A 19891-nucleotide genomic window follows, 5' to 3' on the forward strand; every position below is an offset into this window, starting at 1 on the left:
ACGCGGGTGTATGGGTCGCAGAAGAGAATGAGAAGTTAGTGCAATTGGTTTTCATCGTTTCCTTGCTGTAGGATGGATGACTTTGCTAGCATACTCTGAGCTGAAATAAATCCTGTGATGAATAGCCTTTCAAAGTCACTAATCACGTTCCGTTACTATTTAAGCACTGTTTACAGCGGGGGAGATGCTATGAGCTTCTTCATGTAGGCCTGAGACTTTAGAAAGCTCCTTCCAAAACTAAGGGATGTCTTTACTTTTCAGTATTTAATAAGTCTAGCTTAACGGGGAAAATAATTTAGACTTATTCCTTTTCTAATAGGAAAAGATTGATCATTGCACTTACTTCATTACATATGTGTAATTCGCTCTAAATGTATCTCTGAGCTAGCTTTTAGTTGCACACTGCTAGTGCTGCACTGTTGCTGATGATCCTTCACTTGAGTTCCCAGCAAACTGCTTCAGTGATCCTCACGCAGGCTCTAAAAGATTCGAATTCAAGATCAAAATGAGATGTTGAACCCAAATTACTCACTGCTTTTCGAACAGAATAGGCTTTGATTGGACTGCATTGTCATTTAAAAGACTGGTGGTAGAAAATTACTCGGAATACGCTGGCTGGTTTTAGGGGAAGCGTGCAGGAGAAGCTGATGCTGGTATGAGATCGGTCATGTTATTTGCAAGCTGCAGCAACCTGGAAGATTGTTGCATTGAAAGGCAGTGTTTATAACTGCTCTCTCTACATCTGTTTTTATTGACAGACCAACAGCAGCAGAACTCTTAAGACACAAATTTTTCACAAAAGCAAAGGTAAGAAAACACTTCCTCAATTGATCTGTGCAGAGGCTGCAGGGAGGACTTGGCTGAAGTATGGTGAAAGTTTTATTGGCATGAGTATAGGATGGCCGTTTCATTTAGGGCCAGCATAGCTGGGTGCGTTGAATGGGTCATTGTGAACGGGCAGAAAATGAGACGTCTATTCTCGATCTCCTTGTGTATACTGCTATTAAGAGGAATTATCTAGGAATTCTTGAATGTTTAAATGTCTTTCAGTGGGTTTGGGGGTTTTGTCTTCACTTGTAATGGTGCCATTCTGGCTGCATGTCCAGCTATAAAGGTCTCTGTGGCAGTAAATATAACTTATATTTTAGAAACCTCTCTAATCAGTCTGTATGCAAAGCAATGAATAGGGCCCACTGTGGGGGCTTGCTTAACACTATTTCACCCTGTGCTGCCTCATGGGAAGTGAAGAACCTATGATACAAAACAGTAGAAAACTCCCACTTCTAGCCTTGATAGGTAGATTGCAGCGGACTGGCAACAAACAGCATTTGTGTGTTTACTGCCTGGAGATTAATGTGTGAGGTTTTTTGGGGGAGATGAACAGAAATAGTAAAGGGGAGAATTTATATTTGCATAGGAATGAGGAAGTGTGGTTGCTTATTTTTTCATCTGTGGCGTGTTCGTGACCTTAAAATATATGGGTTTTGTGGCAGAACACAGGTTGAATTGTCAAAAAGAGATCTGATACGGGGGATGGTACAGTAGCTTGACCAATTAATGAAAGTAGTTTTCAGCTCACAGATTAAGATGCTTAAATGCAAGTGTCCGTATCCAGGCATCTATATAGGAGCTGGGTGTCCTATTAAAGTTGACAGAGATCTAATAAATGCAACCAAGGAAGTCTAGATCGCGATCCAGTTTACCAAATGTAGGAGTTGCTTTGGGGCAAATTTAATTGCTATCTGGGCTCTCGACGGTATTAACTAGGTTTTCATTGACCTTAATGGGATTTTAGGCAACCAGACTGTCCACGTCTGTATGCTGCACATGTGGGAATGCATGTGTGGTGTTCAAAGTGACAAGGAGATGGCTTACATATTGCTGACCTTTCTCCCTTTGGCTGATACTAGTTTCAGTTCATGTTATACTTCATTGTGTATAAAATCTCTGTCGCACTTTCGTTAAACTGCTGCAGAGTAACATATTAGCACGTGCGACGATAGAAAATTAACATTATGGTAAATGAGGCAATACTTAAACCAGCACCCCAAGGAAAAATGTATGCCAGTGAACACGTAAGTGTAAATTACTTTCAGACTTCCGCCGATGCCAGACTGACAGCTGTAATTTGAAGACAGGAGAGTCCAACTTTAATGTTTATATTTCACCACATATAAATACAGTGTATATTGTATAAAAGTATGTTTTATTTATGCTGAAAGGCATATATCAGAATGCGATAGCATGTGTCTTGAGGCTTTCCACCCAGTGTTCGGGGAACCATCAAGAGGGAGTTGTGGGAGCACTTCACGGGCAGGAGACGGCCTGGCAGCGGGGCTTTCCAGCCGCGCTGGTGTGGTGCAGACTATCCAGCCGGATCTCAGTGCTAACGCTGGGGTGCCAGCGCTAGCCTGGTTCCTCCCCACCTCCCCATTTGGATCTGCAGTGAAGCTGTTTGAAAATGGTATGCTCAGGAGGCCACGTGTCAGCTGGAGCAGCTTGTTAAAGAGCAGATTTAATATAGTAAAGCGTCACAGCGGGATCCCAAGGTTTAATCTATTGTGATCACCACATTCACCTCTTCTCTAAACATCACATGTGCTGTACGTTTCTCAAACCACACTAACTCTGGCTGCCCCAGTTCCTGGGTCTTGTTACTCCTACGTGTTGGGGTTCCTGCATCCTGCCCCCCTCCCCCAAAAAAGTGGCTAGATCCAGGTGTTGCAGTAGCTGCAAATGGAAGAATGCCAAATATCTCATTAAGATATCAGATACTGTGATATCGTAAGTCCAGCAATGTTCTGCAGTAAATCAGATATACTTTTATACAACTTCTTGTTAATTCTGTATCACTTTACGGAGGAAAAGTGGAATCACTAATTTACAAAGTATTTGGAATGGAACATCATAAACTGTAGTCTAAAGGAAGGAAGGAGTGCATTTCCTTTTACAGCTCAGTTATTTGTAAAAAAGAAAGGTATGCAAAACACTTTCTATTGAAAACAGTTTGTGAAACAGTTTTTCATTATCAGAAGCACTTAAGGAAACAAAAGGCATTTTCAGCAATGTGAATGTTTGGTGTCTTTTCTTTTGCAGAATAAAGAATTTTTGCAAGAGAAGATGTTGCAGAGAGCACCAACAATCACTGAAAGATCCAAAAAGGTACTGAAAATCTAGTGGGCTTTGTTAGATGTTACAGTTGTACTAGTTGCTATGCTTGTGTTCACCTTTTTAATGAGCAGTATGGTAATGCAGCATTTTCTAGATACAGACCTAAACATCCTAACAAAATCCTCAAACATACTGGCAGACCGAGTACAAGCTGAAGATGCTCTTGTGCTGTTTTTCCTTTTTTTAAAAAAAAATAATTTTGAAGCCATTCTGTCTTTGTGCTGAGTAGGTCCGGAGAGTCCCAGGTTCCAGTGGACGCCTTCATAAGACTGAAGATGGTGGCTGGGAATGGAGCGATGATGAACTAGATGAAGAAAGTGAGGAAGGCAGAGCAGCAATTTCACAGCTCAGGGTTGGTTCTCAAGCTTGGTGATAACTCTATTGTCTCTTTTGTTTTCTAACTGAATTATATCTAAACACCTCTGGGAAGCTTGGGGCCTTGCTTTAAGTATGGTATGCAGTAAGTTTTGATGATCCCTTCCCTGAAGAGTTTGCAGCTGAACCAGAGAAAGCAGACTGAAGGCTGAAGAAAGTCTGTTGAACTCTTTTCTGTAGTTATTCTGGGACACAGCTGATCTCAGTCAGGGATAGAGTGTAATTGGGAATACTAATTCAAATGACCTGCTCCCAGTTCACAATACTACTAATTCACTTGAGCTAGGATGTTCTCTTGATTTTAGGGGTTTTAATGCTGACTGTTTGAGATGCTTTCTTCTGGAAGTATCAGGAGAGGTTTTGTCCTACTGCCATCTCCAGGATGGAACTGAAATAGATGGGGCCTATGCTTGCAGCTGAAATCCAAAACACACAAGGCCTAGTTCTGTGCTGTCAACTACCCTGAAATCTAGTAGTCCTAGTAGAAAATGTTAAGGCGCTCTTGTAGCTGTAGCACTTTAACAAAGATTGAAACAGTAGGTCTCAATTCAGTTACCTAAATGTAGATGTATACTGCCATTTCAGAGGTGCCCCATGCAGATGTGAGGCAAATCTTTAGGATATCTGTGCTTTATAGGGACCAGGTAGGGTCCCAGGACTCCTTAGACCTAACTGCATGTCTCTGTTCAGGTAGTCAAATCCTATACTAGATGTCTTCCTGGTTTTGAGTTATTTTCTTCAGCCTGAAGACTAAAGGATAGGAATGCCTGTGCACCTATAGCATTTGATGCCTTATAGAGCAGTCTTAATATTTGCTGAGCTTTTTTGCTCTCTACATTTGAAGTCTTGAAATCACATTAGAGCAATTGCTCTGTGCAATTGAAAAAATTTTATATCGTTCATCTTCTGTTACTCAGTAAATCTGTGTAATGGAATGCAGTGTTGTCACATTTCCCTGGCTGCTTGCATCATCTCTGATAACACAGGCAAAAGTAAATGAGAACTGGTATATTTAAACACATACCCCAAGTCATCATGTTTGTGCCTTAATTAGGTAAACCTCTTAATGTTTGTCTTATTCCCCTTCTGTCCATTCACGTTTTTCCTTAGTTTACCTCTGCTTGCCATGTATCTGAGTTAATTGCTAACCGTGAGGTTGGACCAGTGTTTCCGTACTTGTCTGTACACTGTCTAGCATGCTGTGATCTTTCAGACAGGCTTCTTTTAAATTATTCCTTGAGGCGTCTGGGTACTCTTAGATGCGAGCTTTGTGCCTGAAAGAACCACGCTGAAGCTGTGGCCTGCAGATGTGGAGTGTAGCTGTTTATCTCTGGGAGCAATGCCACGCTTTTGATCTTGCCTGGTAACTGTCAAGTGAAGGCTTAAAGCATTGGGATGGATTTCAGATTTACCTTTCCAGCTGTGTGACTCTTTTTGTTGTTGACCCTATCTGTACTTAGTCACTGTGAAGGAACTGTTCCTTCCCTTCCTGTCCAGAGGGCTTTTCACAATTTACTCTTATGAGAATAAGACCTCTTACTTTCTTTCATGGGAAGCCTCTGGGTAATATGTTACCTATTGCCCTAATCTGCACTGGTTCAGTTAGTGGCATTGATTAGTGCATAAACTGGCATCAGTTAAGTTGGTGGCGTGATGAGATTTTTGTCCCTCTGTCAAACTCATGCTGTCCTAGATCTGTCTTTTAGTTCCTTCTCTGCATAGTAGTCTTTTTTTGTTAATTCCAGCATAGACCAAGCCTTCAAACCTGTCCATCTCCATGCTGTAACTGGACCTCTTGGAAGTCAGAGCTACAGACCCTCAGCTGTGGGGTTTTTCAGTGATCCTTTCCAGTGATACTGGCAGTCGCTTCTAGCTCATGTGAAATAACTGATGCATGTTATCTTTGTTTTACTGATAAGCAAAGATTGGACGTATTGCTCTGACTGCACTTTCACCTCCATTCCACCGATCATCTTTTATGCTGCACTACTGAACTTGCGTACAACTGACGATTTTCTGCTTTCTCATGGAGAGCACGGCATAATGCAGAGTTCAAGGGGAGGGAGAGCAGGCAAAGGAGTATTTTCTGTAAAGCAGCACAGATACAGCTAATTTTCAAGCTTTGGTGTGGTTTAAGCAAGTTGGTTTGCAAACTGATTTCCTAGGTATGTGAAAAGAATTTGTCTTCCAGTGGAATTCTGCACGACAAATTTGTGCTGCTTATCGTTTTCTGTAAGACTTGGGTAGCTTAAAATGTTTGGATTTAAGTGCATTGAGATGGTAAAATCCAGTGTGATCTGATCTAAGTGGCCTTCAAGAGTAGTTGATTTCACTATCAGTTAATGATTATAGCAGCTGATATATTGTATGCTACTGCATAGATGCAAACTGCAAGTCCTGAAACATGACAGTATGTTTCTGGGTATTATGATTAGGTTGCCAACAAATCATGTGGTCTGACTTTTTTATACATCGTAATTGGTATATGCAATTTGAAAACAGTTGCGTAGATTTTATATGTTCGGTATCGTTTTGACAAGTCCTTGCTAGTCAGTGAGTTTCACTTTTGTCCATGCAATGACAGCTTTTTTCTTTGTTTTCAGTCTCCCAGAGTGAAAGAATCTGTACAGAATTCTGAGGTAAGTTATAACTGCAAATGGCTTTCCAAAACGATCACTCCTAGTCGTTGCCATTGACACAAGGATGTGTTTTTTTAGCCTTTGGAAAACAATACTGTGTGAACTAGAAGCTAGTTCCTAGCTAAGCTCTACTTGAAAACCTCCCTAGAAAATGAATCATTGGCTGTTTTGTGCCAAGAGGTCTTTCTAAGTAACTGTGTGGAATATCTTTTCAACTTTACTTGCCATGGCAAAAGTCTGTATTGTAAAATAATCAGTCCCAAGAACAATCTGAACAAAACAACAGTCTTCTGAATTCCTTTTAAAAACAAACAAACAAACAAAAAACACCTTTGAAATGCCTCTTTTGCTTGGTCTAATCCACTGGTTTGAACCTAAGCTTGGGACTGTGAAGCAAGTCTGTAGTAATACACGATAGCAAACAAAGCTTCAATTGCATTTTATAATCTGCCTTCAGCCCCGGCACTGTCCTATATTTTTTACATTAGGAATATTAGTATATCTTATACTTCAGTAATAGAGGCCACTTGTCTTAGAGAGACTGTGCTGTCTTTCCTTTCCGTATCTGTGCGGAAAGATAGAGCCATCTCCTAGAAATTAGTTTTGGGTTAGGCTGTCCTGTTCTAACTTCATCTGTTTCCAAGGATTGATTGATTATAAAAGGAGATCTCATGTAAGCCTACAGTCAGTTCTGGTTCTGTAATTTTAAATAAACTCCAAATGGAAAGCAAAACTTGAAAATTAGTCTCTCTGGGATGAGTTTCCCCACCGTGATGCATCCCTTAACACATATTGTAGTTTGAAGGACTAATGTTCCAGGTTTTCAACTTCCAAAGTAAGTTATGCTTCCTATTGTTTAGTGCGAGTTGGAAGGCACACTGAACAAGTGCCATCAAACTTGCAGTTCTTTGGCTGCCGTGACAAAATCAATTTATCTCTATTCTGAAAAACTCAAGGGAGAAATAAGATGTAACTTTCAGTTAGCTCTTTTTCCCCTGCACCCCAAATTAATTGTATATGCTTTTTTGCAAGGAACTAAGCCCAGTCCTAAACAGTCCTGTCTTGTGTTTTGGAGAACTTGTACTCTATCTGAATTACTTTTCAGTTAAATATCCAGAGTGCTCTGACTGACATTTGTTTGAAAACAGATAAATTATCAACAAATATTTTTGTGCTTTGCTATGCTGTGTTCTCTGAGTGGAACTTCAGATCAAAGCTGAGTTGCTGTGGTTTGGTTGTGTGGCTACTGGGAAATATCAGTAGGACTCAGATTGTGAGAAAGGGGAAAACTACAGGATACAGCACCCTTCCAAGCTAGGGTATGGTCTGTGTGCATCCAGCCTTGCCAGCTGCAGTGTGTAATTTTTGGTCAAGATCTACAGTCATGCTGCTATAGTGGTTTCTTGTCCTTCCTTACTGGTGAGTAAAGCTGAAAGTTTCAGGGCAGAAAGGGTTCTTGGGCATGAGGAAACATTAAAACTCTTGAACACCAGCTTGGGATCAGTCTTAGTATTTTGGAGGCCAAGGAATGCCTTTGGCACCACACTTTGTGATTTATTTGGCTAACAGGCACTTTGTGGAAAGCAGATGCTTGAGACTGAAGTCTGTTAAATTCCTTTTCCCGTTAAAACACCTTCTTGCTTGCAGCTGTTCCCATCAGCTGAGCCCCAAGGTCCTTCACTCAATATTCCAGCGCAGACACCTACTCAACTACCTCAGGCAGCAGGACAAGTACCTGCACAACCTCAAGCTGCTGTCCCTCCACCTAGTCAGGCGCCTACAGCAGCACCAGCAGCAGCCCAGGTAAGACTAGAAACTCTTCCTACCAGCTTTCAATCTTGCACTTCACCTTTCTGTTCAACGCTGTTATGCTAAGATGAACTAAAACCACGAAAGCTGCTTGTCTGCTGTTGTATTAGTGCTGCTGATTACATAGATGTCACAGCAGGCCTGGTGGCTTGCAATAGGACGATGGTCAATGTGGACTCAGCTTCTTTCATTCTGGTTCTCTGGGTGAGCAGTGACTTTTTCAGCTTTTCAGGGTGTGTACTCTGCCTGCCTTTAGGCAAAGGTAAAGGCAAGAGAAAGGGGAATCTCATTTGAATGTCAGCTGCTTGTTCCTGGTGTCTTAAGTGAAGCGTTTTACAAACAGGCTCTGACTGTGCCTCTTGGCATCACAGTCTACCAGATAAGAGCATGGGGAGAAAAGTGAGAGGAAGAAACTGGAAGATGCAGGTTCTTCAGGCTTCAGCAGAGATACAGGAGGCCTGCATTAAAACAACCTTTCTACTAGTTAAAATGGCAGATAAACTCCATCTTTGGGAAGCTCTGAACCTGATGGCACTTCCAAATGCTCCCATTTCAGGTGGAGAGGGGAGGATGGACTTCTGAGGAGAAGTATAGGGAGTATAAAAGCTTGACAAGTCCCTCTTTGGGATGACACAGATAAAAATTGAAGTGTAGGGTATGGATCAAATAGGCAGGCCTACCAAATTCAGGAAAGAACTCCTGACTTGTGTTAAAGGAAGAAAAATGGCCAAACCAAATCATTACTAAAATACTTGGAATATGTCTTGCGGCTGGCTAAAGTAAAGCACTGCAGAGTTTGCCAGACTCCTGAATGATGGCACTTCTTTATAAAGACACTAATGTTCATACTTGTTGGTGGGGAGGGGTAGTTGCTCTTGGGTGGGACCAAGCTAGTATGCTTCATTGGCAGGCCAAGGGAAAGACGCTTGGCAGTGCTGGTCAGAAAATTAACTTTTGGGCCTACTCCTTTCTAGAAGCATTTCATAATTTTTATTTTAAAGAAAGAAATGTATATCACTTCACTGCAGTCAACTCATATTCCAGTTTACAAAACCATTATAGACAGCACATTAGTCCTTAAACAAAAATAGTGGAGTTGGGGACTGACATATTCTTGGCTACATTAAAGCTAGCTTTAATGCTTAAATCAAACCCTTTCAAATCTTTTGAAATAGGGCCAGTGATTTATTCCCTGAATTTTATGCAACAGTTAAAGTAGCAGTGAAGGCCAGGAATCTCAGTTCAGTAAATCAACATAGCAGTGTGGTGTCAGTGGAAGTGATGAAAGTGTTTTGATTTGCACCAGTAGGGTATCTTGCTCCCTGCCGCTGGTGCCCACTACCTTACTTGGTGGTGGTTTGTCCTAAGGTGAACTGCGTACCTCTGTGTCAGCGTGGTGCTTTTTATAGCTTTCCTCTGGTTTGTGTAGCTTGGGTGATTACTGTTTTGCAGATCGCTGGGCTTCTCTGTGGGCCCTTGTTTGTTTTCACTGACCTGGTAATGCTTTTGGCTTTAATTTAAACAAGATTGCGGTCAGTAGCGCTGAGCTGAATCATTAGCACAAGAGGAGCAACAGATGCAGTAAGAGGGGTTAATTTCTCTCATGGAAAAAAAAGAAGTGACATAGATGATTTAAAAAAAAAAGAAAAAGTACTTGGTTAAGATTTTCAGGCTGAAATTATCAGCCTAGCATGCTGTCTGCAGATTTAAAACCTCTGGATCAGTGTGTGTGGTACAGATGACTTGCACAATGGAAGAGTGACCAAACTTTTTTTTCTGTGTGGAGTCTGATTAACAATTAGCCCTTTCCTGAAAGCATCACAAACACTATAAAGGTAGAAACGTCCTGGATCTTTCTTCCTGGAAATCTCCTGCTGCAAACAATATAAAATGCTTTGACTACAGATGCCAGTAATTAATCAGAAGTAATTTAGAAGGGAAAAACTGCTACTAGATGCTCTCTCAAAAAAAAAAAAAAAAAAAAAAAAAGCCTTTGATTTCACTAAAATTGAGGGTATATGCTAATCCACTGGTTTAATTTTTTTCCTAGATGCTCTTCACATTTGTATGAGATTTCCAAAAACAGATGTTTAGGGCAAGGATTAAAACACAGGATGTCTTGAAACTGTTGTGAGTGCCCTAAAACCTTAATTTTTTGAGGCAAAGCAAGCAATCTCTTTATACTTAAAACCTCTTGTGGTGTCCTGCTGGTTTGGCATTTCTCAAAGTTGAATACTTTTTCTCTTTAAAAAAAAAAAGTGCAGAGAGAACTGCCTGAGTAATTACAGTTCTGGGATAAAGTTCACCTGTTTGACTATGTCTGTTTTGTTTTCCACAGTAGTATCATAATTCCAGTGATATATGAAACTTCTGTGATATTTCATATTTATAGTTGATCAAGGTTCTCTAGAGATAAAGGGAATATTAACCTGCTTTGAAATAACCTGATCCTGTTGCAGGCCCCACCTGCCCCTGCTGCAGCCCCGGTACAAGAAGATACGAAGGTCCCCATCAGCCTTGTACTAAGGTTAAGGTAAGGACACAAAGGACTGACCTGTTCTGTGAAAGTGAGCCTTTCTAGGGAAGGCCACTTGAAGATTTTATAGCACATCCTGCCATCTGTCCTTTTAATTAAAAGGGTGATGGTCATATATTTTTTTTTTTGTCAGCTCAGATTTTGCCCAGTCTTCCAAAGCTGGGACCCACAAAAGCAGTTTTTATCTGGCCCACCTCTCCAGTTTGGCAAGAATTGCAGAGTGAAAAAGATTTTAATGTTTAAGTCTTCTTAAAATCCAGTGGGGTGGGTAGGAAGTAATGAGCCAAGTTCCCTAAAGGAGATTAAGGATCCTGGCCTTTTGCATTATCTGGCTATTCAGGCACAACTTTATAGACTTTGGCCAGTTCTGAGTGTGAAAAGCTTTTACCCAGCTCAAGACATGGATTCTGGTTTGTGTCCCGAGGAAAATGGAGAGAGAGGGTTGTAAGTGCTCTCTACTGTCGTTATACATGTTGACCTTTCTTATTTAAGGAATCTGCCTCTCATCTTAGACATCTTGGTTTTTGGTAGGCATTGGACTGGGACTTCTGAGCATCATCTCCTAGTCATTCCTGGACAGTCATGTAACCTCTGTGTGCACCTACAGAGTGAGTTAGTGCTTCCTTCTCCCAAAGGATGTGCTCCAAGGATAAATCTGACAGCTATGAGTTGCAGAGGCAGTGGAACGATGTGGCCTTACACCAGAGGTGGCCATTATATACCGAGCTTCAGCCTGCTCAGGCTCTGTCAGGTTGACAGGCAAATTGTTAAGGAGAACCATGCTTCCAGGCACAAACCCAGGTCAAAGGTTTGTGCCCTTTGAGGGGGAAGGGTGTAGTAAATTCAGTTCTCCTCAGACTGATTCTTCAGTGACAGCACTTTCATCGGGACACTGATCAGTGAAATGGAACAGCCTCTTCTATATAAAATTTTCTTCTTTCCGCAGGAATTCGAAAAAAGAACTCAATGATATTCGCTTTGAATTTACCCCAGGGAGAGGTGAGCTGGTGGGGAGTGCCAGAGTGTGAAGGTGGTTTTGGTGAAGGGGGACCCTTTGGTTGGTGTTGCGCAGATGTGTGTATGGAAACACTGTAAGAGGGTCTGTCCACAGCGCACTCACTTGCTTCCTAAAGGCCTTGGGCTTTTCTAAAGCTTGCCTTATGGTCAGGCTGATCACGAGCACTTGGAGCATTGAGAGCCCTTTTGTAAAACTGCCATGGCTATATCTGAGGTGCAGCCCTTTGATGAATTCCAGCTTAGTTTGACACACAGTTCAAACCTGTCTCGCTGCAGTGCTTTAAGCAGTAGTCTAGTTGTCGTAAAGAGGAACAAAGGTATGTAGGGGTCTCCTCCTTTGCCCTCTGCGGCTTTTGTCCTGCCTTGAAAACAAGAGTAGCTCAAAGGTGAATGACTGAAGAACTTCTCAGTGCAGATATTGCAGTTTGCTAGGCTGATGCCCTCCACCTGGAAGGTCTGTTTTGCCACAGGGTCACTGGACTGCCACGGAGTAGCTAACACAAATGGTGCCCTCCTTGTATTGCTGAGAAGATGTGTAAATTTGGAACTTAAGGTAGATATCTGACTTGCAACAGGTAGTCCTTTAGGCTGTCTCACTACTCAGTCAAGGAGGCATGCATCTTCAGTGGGGCACATTTAGGCATCTGCCCTGAGTTGAGTGAATGGACTCCCTTCTCTACTGACTTTGAAGGGAACTTGAGCACCTGATTTCTTTGAGAAAGCTAAAGACTCTGCCCGTACAAAGTATAGAGTAGCCTAGGTATTTGTAGATACAAGGGTAGAAAAGAAGCAGGTCTGGAATTCCACTGTCCTGTGACTGTTTGATACCTTTTTCAGCTCGGTAGAGATGGGGTTTTTTTGGTCAGTATTAGAAGAATGAAGTTTGAAAAGAAAGACTGCAGCCAGCATACACCCTAATATGTCTCGTAAACTTGAATATTCTTGCTGTTTGATTGATACAGGCTTAGGTTTCTGTGCAATACCATAGTCAACTGGACGATTTTCTATTATGCAGTGACTGGCTCTTGTGTTTCTCTCCAACAGATACTGCTGATGGTGTATCTCAAGAGCTCATTTCGGCAGGTCTTGTTGATGGCAGAGATCTGGTAATAGGTAATTACCTATTATTTTTTCTTCTCTAACCATTTTAGTCATCTTTGCATGTTTTAAATGACCTGATTTGTAGGTACTAGGACAGTTCATTGTGGCATTGGTTCTCTACCCCAATGGCCCTACAAAACTGCTGTTAATTCTATTGGCAGTTCTGTACCAGTATATTTGGGCCCCCCAGTCCACATAAATATCATCTTGTTGGAAACATTATGAAGAAAACGTTCCTTGTAATGCATAATGAAGCCTAATCAATGCATATGTCTTCTCCCTGAGCTGAAATCCTTAACTTTTCCTGTCTGACAGTATTAGTTAAATTGACCTCATCTGACATATACGCACTGCCAAATTACTGCACAAGCCTGTACTGCTTACAGGTTCTGCGCAAGAGAGGTCTGGGACTGGAATCAGCCAGGCTTTTTATTTTAAGTGTTGGAACTCATTGGTAGGGCTGAGGAAGGAAGGGTGTTGTGCATGTGATGTAGTTGGCCCAAGGCGGCAGCACGTGTTGCTGCACTACAAGTACGTTTGGATAGCTACATGAATACCTCCAGCCAGTTTGCTAACTAAATGCATCCTTTTAGGCAGCAGGTGAGACTTTTAAGCTGTCAACACTGCCTATATATTTCAACTACAGCAAGCAAAACTGTTCCTTAGATACTGGCCCCAACATCTGGAGATGCTGCTGTTGCAAAATTAATTGAATTTCCAGGTGCAGTTGGGTCATTTATTAACACTAATCCCACCTCTTCCAGGAAAACATAATTACCTTTGAAAAGGAGCCACAGTAACAAGTGACAGCATTTTCAGTTTAAATGTTTAGATGAAGCAGACTTTGAGTCTAATTGAGACCAAACTTTTTTTTTCTTAGCCCTGTATTCTTAAATGTTCTAAATTTGCTGAGTAGTAGAAAGAGGCCTTAATGAGTTTGGGATGTTTTTCTCTAGCCTGTCCTAATGTTTGCCCGTTTTTTGTGTGTGTGTGATTTCAGTTGCAGCTAATTTGCAGAAAATTGTGGAAGAGCCCCAAGCAAACAGATCCGTCACTTTCAAACTGGTATTTATTCCTGTTCCCTAATTGAACAAGTTGTCACTTGTACAAATAAAACACTGCATATAGATGCCTATAATGTCGACTGTAGGCATCTAATGTATGCACTCTGAATCCTCCCTTCTTTCCCAAAGGTCCCCATTGGTCTTCTGACAGTAGGCAATGCAGACTCCTAGCTTGAGTCCTCTGAGCTGCACCTGGGTTAAATAACTATGTGAGATGATGTGCTAACCCAGACATTTCCTTATGCTAGCTAATAAGCACGTTAAAATGTTACAGAAGTGTATTTTCTGTGCTTGGAGTGTATACTTGCCCCGAAAGGGTAGAAATGCTTCAGGGCAGGTAAGTGCACAAAGAAATGCCACTGAATCGTTCTTGGAGGAAGAGAATGGGGAGGGTCCGGATACCTTAACTTTGAGAGGAAATGGAAGAAAAGCTAGGAGATGAGTGGCAACAGCAGATGAATCCTTCAGAGGCAGTGAAACAGTGTTAATTACAGTGGCAAAGCAAAGGTATAACCAATTTATTGGTAGGTAAACAAACATGTGCCATTATAACTTTTGACCATTTCTGTGGGTAAGGAGAGTTTTTTTTGTTTCACCCAGGATACTGCATGTAGCCCTAGTTGGAGCAGACATTGGCAAAACTTCAGTCCCAGCCCTTCCTAGCTGAAAAATAATAATAATAAAACCACAATTTTAACTTTGGATACTGCCACCTGCTGAGTACAGTGCAAAGCTGTCCTGTAACTGCTCCCTCTCCAGACTATATCTGATGCACATTGTTAATGCATAACGTAGTGCGTATCGGAGGATGCATCATGGGTGTTGCTATTTGGATCTCTGTTCGTTGTGTTGCAGGCATCCGGTGTTGAAGGCTCGGATATTCCTGATGATGGCAAACTTATAGGATTTGCACAGCTCAGCATCAGCTAAACAATGGTCCCAGGAGATGTTTCCCATCTGAGAACCCACATGTGCATATTCGTAATGCTTCTGTTAGCCTAAAAAAACCACTACTGCCAAAGAATTGAACTACAGCCCCCTTCCTAGAAGCTTTAACATTGTTTCCTTAATAGGATCACAAACCTTCCTGAAATTACCAATGGCGTTTACACCTTTTGTAAACAACTCTCATGGTTTTGTATCTGTCATCTCAGACATGCAGATCCAACGCATCATTGCCTGCATGTTCATTTTATTATTGCCTTACTTTAAAGAAAAATACTACTGAGTACGAAGCAGGGGGTTCCACTGCTCTGATCTTGCCTAAATGTTTGCTTACATGTGGTTTCATTTTTTTTCACTTGCTATTTTTGCACAAGTTTTAATACTGAAAGGATCTTTTCTTTTTTGTTCTTCACCCACCTGCTTCTCCTTCCATCTGAAACACCAATGTGTACATGTTATTTGGGTCACCTGGAGTACTGAGAAATCTGCTTCTCTTCAGCTGTATTTTAAAAACTCCGCTGGTTTGAATGCTTGCGCCTGAGAAAGCAAGCCAAGTCTTAACCCACAGAAGGGAGAGCATTCTTCCCTTGTGTTTATGTTTTTGAGAAGTTCCTTGACTTTGAGGTGTTAGAAGTCAGCTTTCCTTTGTAAACTGCCTTAATTTTATTTTTTTACCATTTTGGTTCTCTCCACATGAGTGCCAGGGATGGCATGAGGGCTGAACCTTTTAAGTTATGTTAAGCAGTCCTTCCTCAAAACATGTCTTTCATTCTGCATCCTTAGATGTAGTCTGTTCTGAAAGCAGAAGAATGAGGCATTTCTGTTGGAAACAGATCTTTCAGATGATCCAGAAACTGTCGATGGTCAGAGGGTGAGGAATTCTGTGTCACTCAGCATTTGGAAAGTATGCACTTCAAATTGTTCTTGAAACCCAGTCTGTGACTTCGCCTGGCTGTGCGAATCCTCCCTGATGTCCTTCCAAGTCCTCCGCAAACTGGTACACGTGGAACCATCCCTGTTGTGTTTTACAGCAATAAAGAATTGCCGGTAGAGCGGTGTACTAGGCAAGCGAGCGCCGAACTGTCCGTCCTGCACTACTTGCTTGGGTCGTCCGCCTTCTCTTCGATCCAAGCTGCGACGTTTGATCAGGATGTCACTGAAACCAAGTAACTCATGTTTAGGTGTTGTTTCTATGTGGTGTTTCATTTGAGTTTCTACATGAATAATATAAATTATACTTTGCGTTTGATAAGAGACACTTGTAATGCAATATGTGAATAATAAATGGTGTTGATTATTTTTTTTTCCTACTGTTTCACAGTTGGCCTTTGTAACTGCTCTTGGCTCTGAAATGTTTTCTACACGGAAATTGTAAGCCTGTCATTTAACCCGCAGATGGAAACGTGTTTGCTTTCCGTCAGCCACAAACAATGCAGAAACGGAGTGTTAAAACGGAACGACTGGGTTCAATTAGGACATTTTTTATTTCAAAGTCTTCTGATGAACAGTCTATATTTATATATTTTCTCTACGGGCAGCTGTGGAAGCTTCCTGAATTGTGCATGCTCTTTTTCTACCGCCCTTGTTTCTTTAGCCTGTAGTTGACTATTGGGGAGGTCCCGATGGGTGCTGCCAGCTCATGGCAACCCCATCGCTAGCAAGCGGGAAGGGAAGGGAGAGGAGGAGGAGGGCCTGGGAGCGAGAGCAGCTCCGAGTGCTGAGCAGAAGCTCTCCAAAGGCGAGGAAGCGAGAGGTGTCTGCTGCCGGGGGAGTTGGTTGGCCAAGTGGGCATGCGTGCGCGTGTGCAACAGCTCTGGCACTTCCTCCTGTTGTCTTATCCCAAGCACTCCCTGTGGCCCTACGGCTTCTTGGCTTGGGAAGAGCAGGCTGGGATCTGGATTTTCATGTTGCCCAGGGGTGGATAGGGATGTATTGGAAACCCTTAGGCTGCAGAGACCAGCTAGTCTTGGTGCAGTATTATTTTTCCTTCTGCCTGCATGCCCCGAGGACCTCACTGGTCTTCTGTGTACTGGTGCTGAGAAGCGTAGGACTCGAACGGCTCAGATGAGACAGTGGAGTGCCTATTTGTTAAATTATTGCCCATTTTCCCCAGGCCAGGACTTGGAGAGCCTGAGTTCACACTAACCCAATGCTCCTTAGCTCTTTAAAGGAAGAAAATAAGTAAGGAAGAAGTTGATGTTATTTGCTACATAGATCTCCAGATGATTTGAGTAGTGATCCAAAATTTTTGCTTGGGATATTACAGTGCTAGACAACTTCTTTTCTGGTGGTGTTCCAGTAAGTGCCAATGCTGTTCGTGATTCTTTTCCAGCGTCATTAAGAATTTGGGGGGTGGTGATGTGCAAAATTCTCACCTGTACCTGGGAGCAGTTGGTATTTTTTAAGTTAGTTCCTACTTTAAGGACAATGTTCTGTTAATGAAAAAGGATCCTCTTCACAACTTCGGTGTATTGTAGATTATAATGAAAGATGTAAAATATTCAGGCTTTTTTTTCTTTTTGGACTTTGTATTTTACTGCATGTCTCTAATTTTTAATCAATAAAGAACAAATTGTCCGTTGTCTTGTGTTCGGTGTGTTGTTTTAGTGATGCTGAATTGAGTGGTGTTTCTTGGGGATGGAGCCTGGGGACTTGTCTCCATCACACAGCGTATTTCTGCTCTGGGTGGCAGGAGGTTCAACAGCCCCCAGGGAAGACTTGGTGGGGAAGGGGTGGGGATGGTCTGCAGGTGTCCTGTGTGTAGAGCTGGGGCCAGGGGAACATTTTAGATCATACTTGAGGCCTTGTCTCTTGCTGAAAAAATTGTTCTACACTGTGCAAGCTCTGTGTGGCTGGGCACAGGCTTCCCTTTTCTGGGAACATGTAAGGATGGCATAGGCTGCCATTCAAGTGAGATAGTTTATGCTGTGAGAAACGTGGAGTATCAACTGCTCCCCTTCTCTCGATTTCCAGAATACTCTTTTCTTTTTTTATGCCTTAGATCTTATTCAGGGGCATCTCTGAGATCTCTCCCCTACATTTGAAGTGAAGCCAAGACTTCAACAAAATGCATTGAAGGTGGGAGGCAGAGCTGAGGCATATCCACGTTATCACATTATCCTGGTGCCTCTTCTGTCCAGTTGGGCTGTTCATCTTTATAAGCAGCAATATTGTTGTCTGCATCATGCTTGTGTGCCGGCAGTCATGCGTTGGGTTGTGAGAATGGGAAGGGGTCTGGAGTGAAAGGTCTTGTTTGAGTGTGTGGGTGACCGGACTCTTGGCAGACTGTCAATAAACCTCTTATCACAAGAATGAAAACTTCTGTGACCTGACAGTGAGCTGCTGTCATCATCATATCAGTTGAGTTGTCATGGTGTATGCTGTAGTTTGAGTGAGCATCTGCAGAGCTTTTCCCCAGTTGTGGTCAGCCTTTAACACAACCTTGGCTGGCAGCTGCCAGCTTGACTGCAAAATTTTAGTGTCTAGCGGCATGCAAAAGGAGGAGGAGGGCTGACCTCTTCTGCTGCGCCTGTTTGCAAGCAGAGCGTGTATTTGGCTACCTCTTGTAAAGCTTTTCTGAAGAACAGCTTTGGAGAAACCCCAAAGTCTTCCATCCTCCTTCACATCCCTTTCAAGAAGGAAGGAAAGTTTTGGAAATAAAGGGAAGTGTTACCTGGGAATTAAAATTAACCAGTATTTCCTACTCAAAGTCCTTTTGGAAATGTTTTCCTGATGTCTATTTTCTGTTTCCCTGTTTATTTAAACGCTATTTATTTAAGGTGTCAACTTTGTGGGTACGATTTAGCCAGGGTTCAGTAGGGTTTTGTTTCAGGGAGATTGTGATGTCTCCCCCACAGCCACAGAGGGGATTTTCCTCCCTGCCCAGAGTGAGGGAAAGGAGAAGAGTCTTTAGACTTCATGGACTAAGGGGGGAATAGGATAGGGAAGGAGCAGTTCCAGGCATGATCCCCAGGTCTTTTGACTGGAATGAACCCATCAGTGTTTGCTTCAAAGTGTGAGATGTTGCTCCGAAATGCCACATTCTTTCTAAACAAAGTGTTGTAGTATCTTGGCTGGTGGCACTTTCCAAGCTGCCTCTTCCATTCCTCCTCCTTTTTAAGGCTCTTGGAGTTAGTTTGCCATAATCTGATCCTTCATCTTTTTAGAAGGGTAAGGTGTTTGTCTTTCCTTGTAGACCCAGGAAACTTCGAGTGAATGTAATGTCCAAGGTTAGTAGGTGGAATGGGAAGGGCTGTTCTTGGTCACTGAATCTAGTCCTCTGTGCCTGTGAGACAACTTTTTAGCAGTCTCTCCAGTAATTGGCCAAGCCATGTTTAAAAAGCCCCAGAGAATTATATCATACTCCCACCTCCAATCCTTTGCATGCTGTTTTATTTTGCTGCCTTACAGCAGTGCCTTATAGTCCTTCTGCAGGTGGCCAATCTACCCCAGCTATTCATGTCCTTGGACATTCCCCCTTATCGGTGCCTACCATGAGGTGTCTCACACTGTTGCATTTTGTCATTTTGTCTATCTTCTGCCTTGTCTATCTTCCCGCCTGCCCCTAACATTGGTTAAACTCAGTAAAAAGATTGTTCTGTCAATGCTTTCTGCCTCCTGGTATGGAAACAACCTGACCTTCCTTACTTGAGTGCATTAAACTGCAGGAGGTTATTCCTTTTCCTAGAGTTTGTCTCCATCCTTGACGTTGTCTGTCAACCTCCTCCTAATTGAAAATTAATGGAAAGGTTTGCTGAGTGATTACTGAATAATCCTTTGTCTTAAGCCTTGCTACCCTTTTCCTTTTCTTCTCTTTTACATGGACTTGTCTGAAGAACCTGTTGCTCTTTGTTCATATCCTTTAAGAGGAAAACCAGCATGACACTGGTCACTTGTTTTGTCCCTGTGTGCTCAGCAGGGGAACCTGTGTTTTGGGGTTTGAGAAATACATGGATAAAACAAAGATGTCTCGTGCCTTGCTGAGGTTTCCCTTCCACCCCCACCCCAAAGGGTACTGACTTACCCTCCTGATCAGTCTTTCTTTCCTTTGGGCTTCCCTGCTCTTCTTACTAGTTCATGATCACCTTCTGACAGTTTTCTCTCCTTCCAAGTGGTGAGTTTGCAAATAGAAAATAACTTCCCCTGGATAGTGTACAGCCGTGGAATTTATGTTTACTTAATGGGAACACGATGCGAGTAGAAATCCCAATGCAGCGCACTGCTTTTTCTTCAGA

The 19891-nt window shown here is 42.3% G+C and overlaps 1 protein-coding gene across 2 annotated transcripts in view; it reads left to right on the forward strand.

The window, feature by feature from the left end:
- The window catches only part of OXSR1 (oxidative stress responsive kinase 1), a 91239-nt gene extending 74000 nt beyond the window's left edge, over positions 1 to 17239 (forward strand). Inside the window, exons 9-18 of one of the 2 annotated variants that reach the window (XM_064505699.1) lie at positions 759 to 807; positions 3097 to 3162; positions 3401 to 3523; positions 6150 to 6185; positions 7833 to 7988; positions 10454 to 10527; positions 11477 to 11529; positions 12592 to 12660; positions 13649 to 13713; positions 14568 to 17239. In XM_064505699.1, the coding sequence (XP_064361769.1) occupies positions 759 to 807; positions 3097 to 3162; positions 3401 to 3523; positions 6150 to 6185; positions 7833 to 7988; positions 10454 to 10527; positions 11477 to 11529; positions 12592 to 12660; positions 13649 to 13713; positions 14568 to 14642 (766 nt within the window). In that variant the 3' untranslated portion in view covers positions 14643 to 17239. The remainder of the gene's footprint in view (positions 1 to 758; positions 808 to 3096; positions 3163 to 3400; positions 3524 to 6149; positions 6186 to 7832; positions 7989 to 10453; positions 10528 to 11476; positions 11530 to 12591; positions 12661 to 13648; positions 13714 to 14567) is intronic. The other variant, XM_064505700.1, reaches the window with a different exon arrangement.
- The last annotated feature ends 2652 nt before the right edge of the window (positions 17240 to 19891 follow it).

The sequence above is a fragment of the Dromaius novaehollandiae genome, chromosome 2, assembly GCF_036370855.1.
Source record: "Dromaius novaehollandiae isolate bDroNov1 chromosome 2, bDroNov1.hap1, whole genome shotgun sequence".
NCBI classification, from domain to species: domain Eukaryota; kingdom Metazoa; phylum Chordata; class Aves; order Casuariiformes; family Dromaiidae; genus Dromaius; species Dromaius novaehollandiae.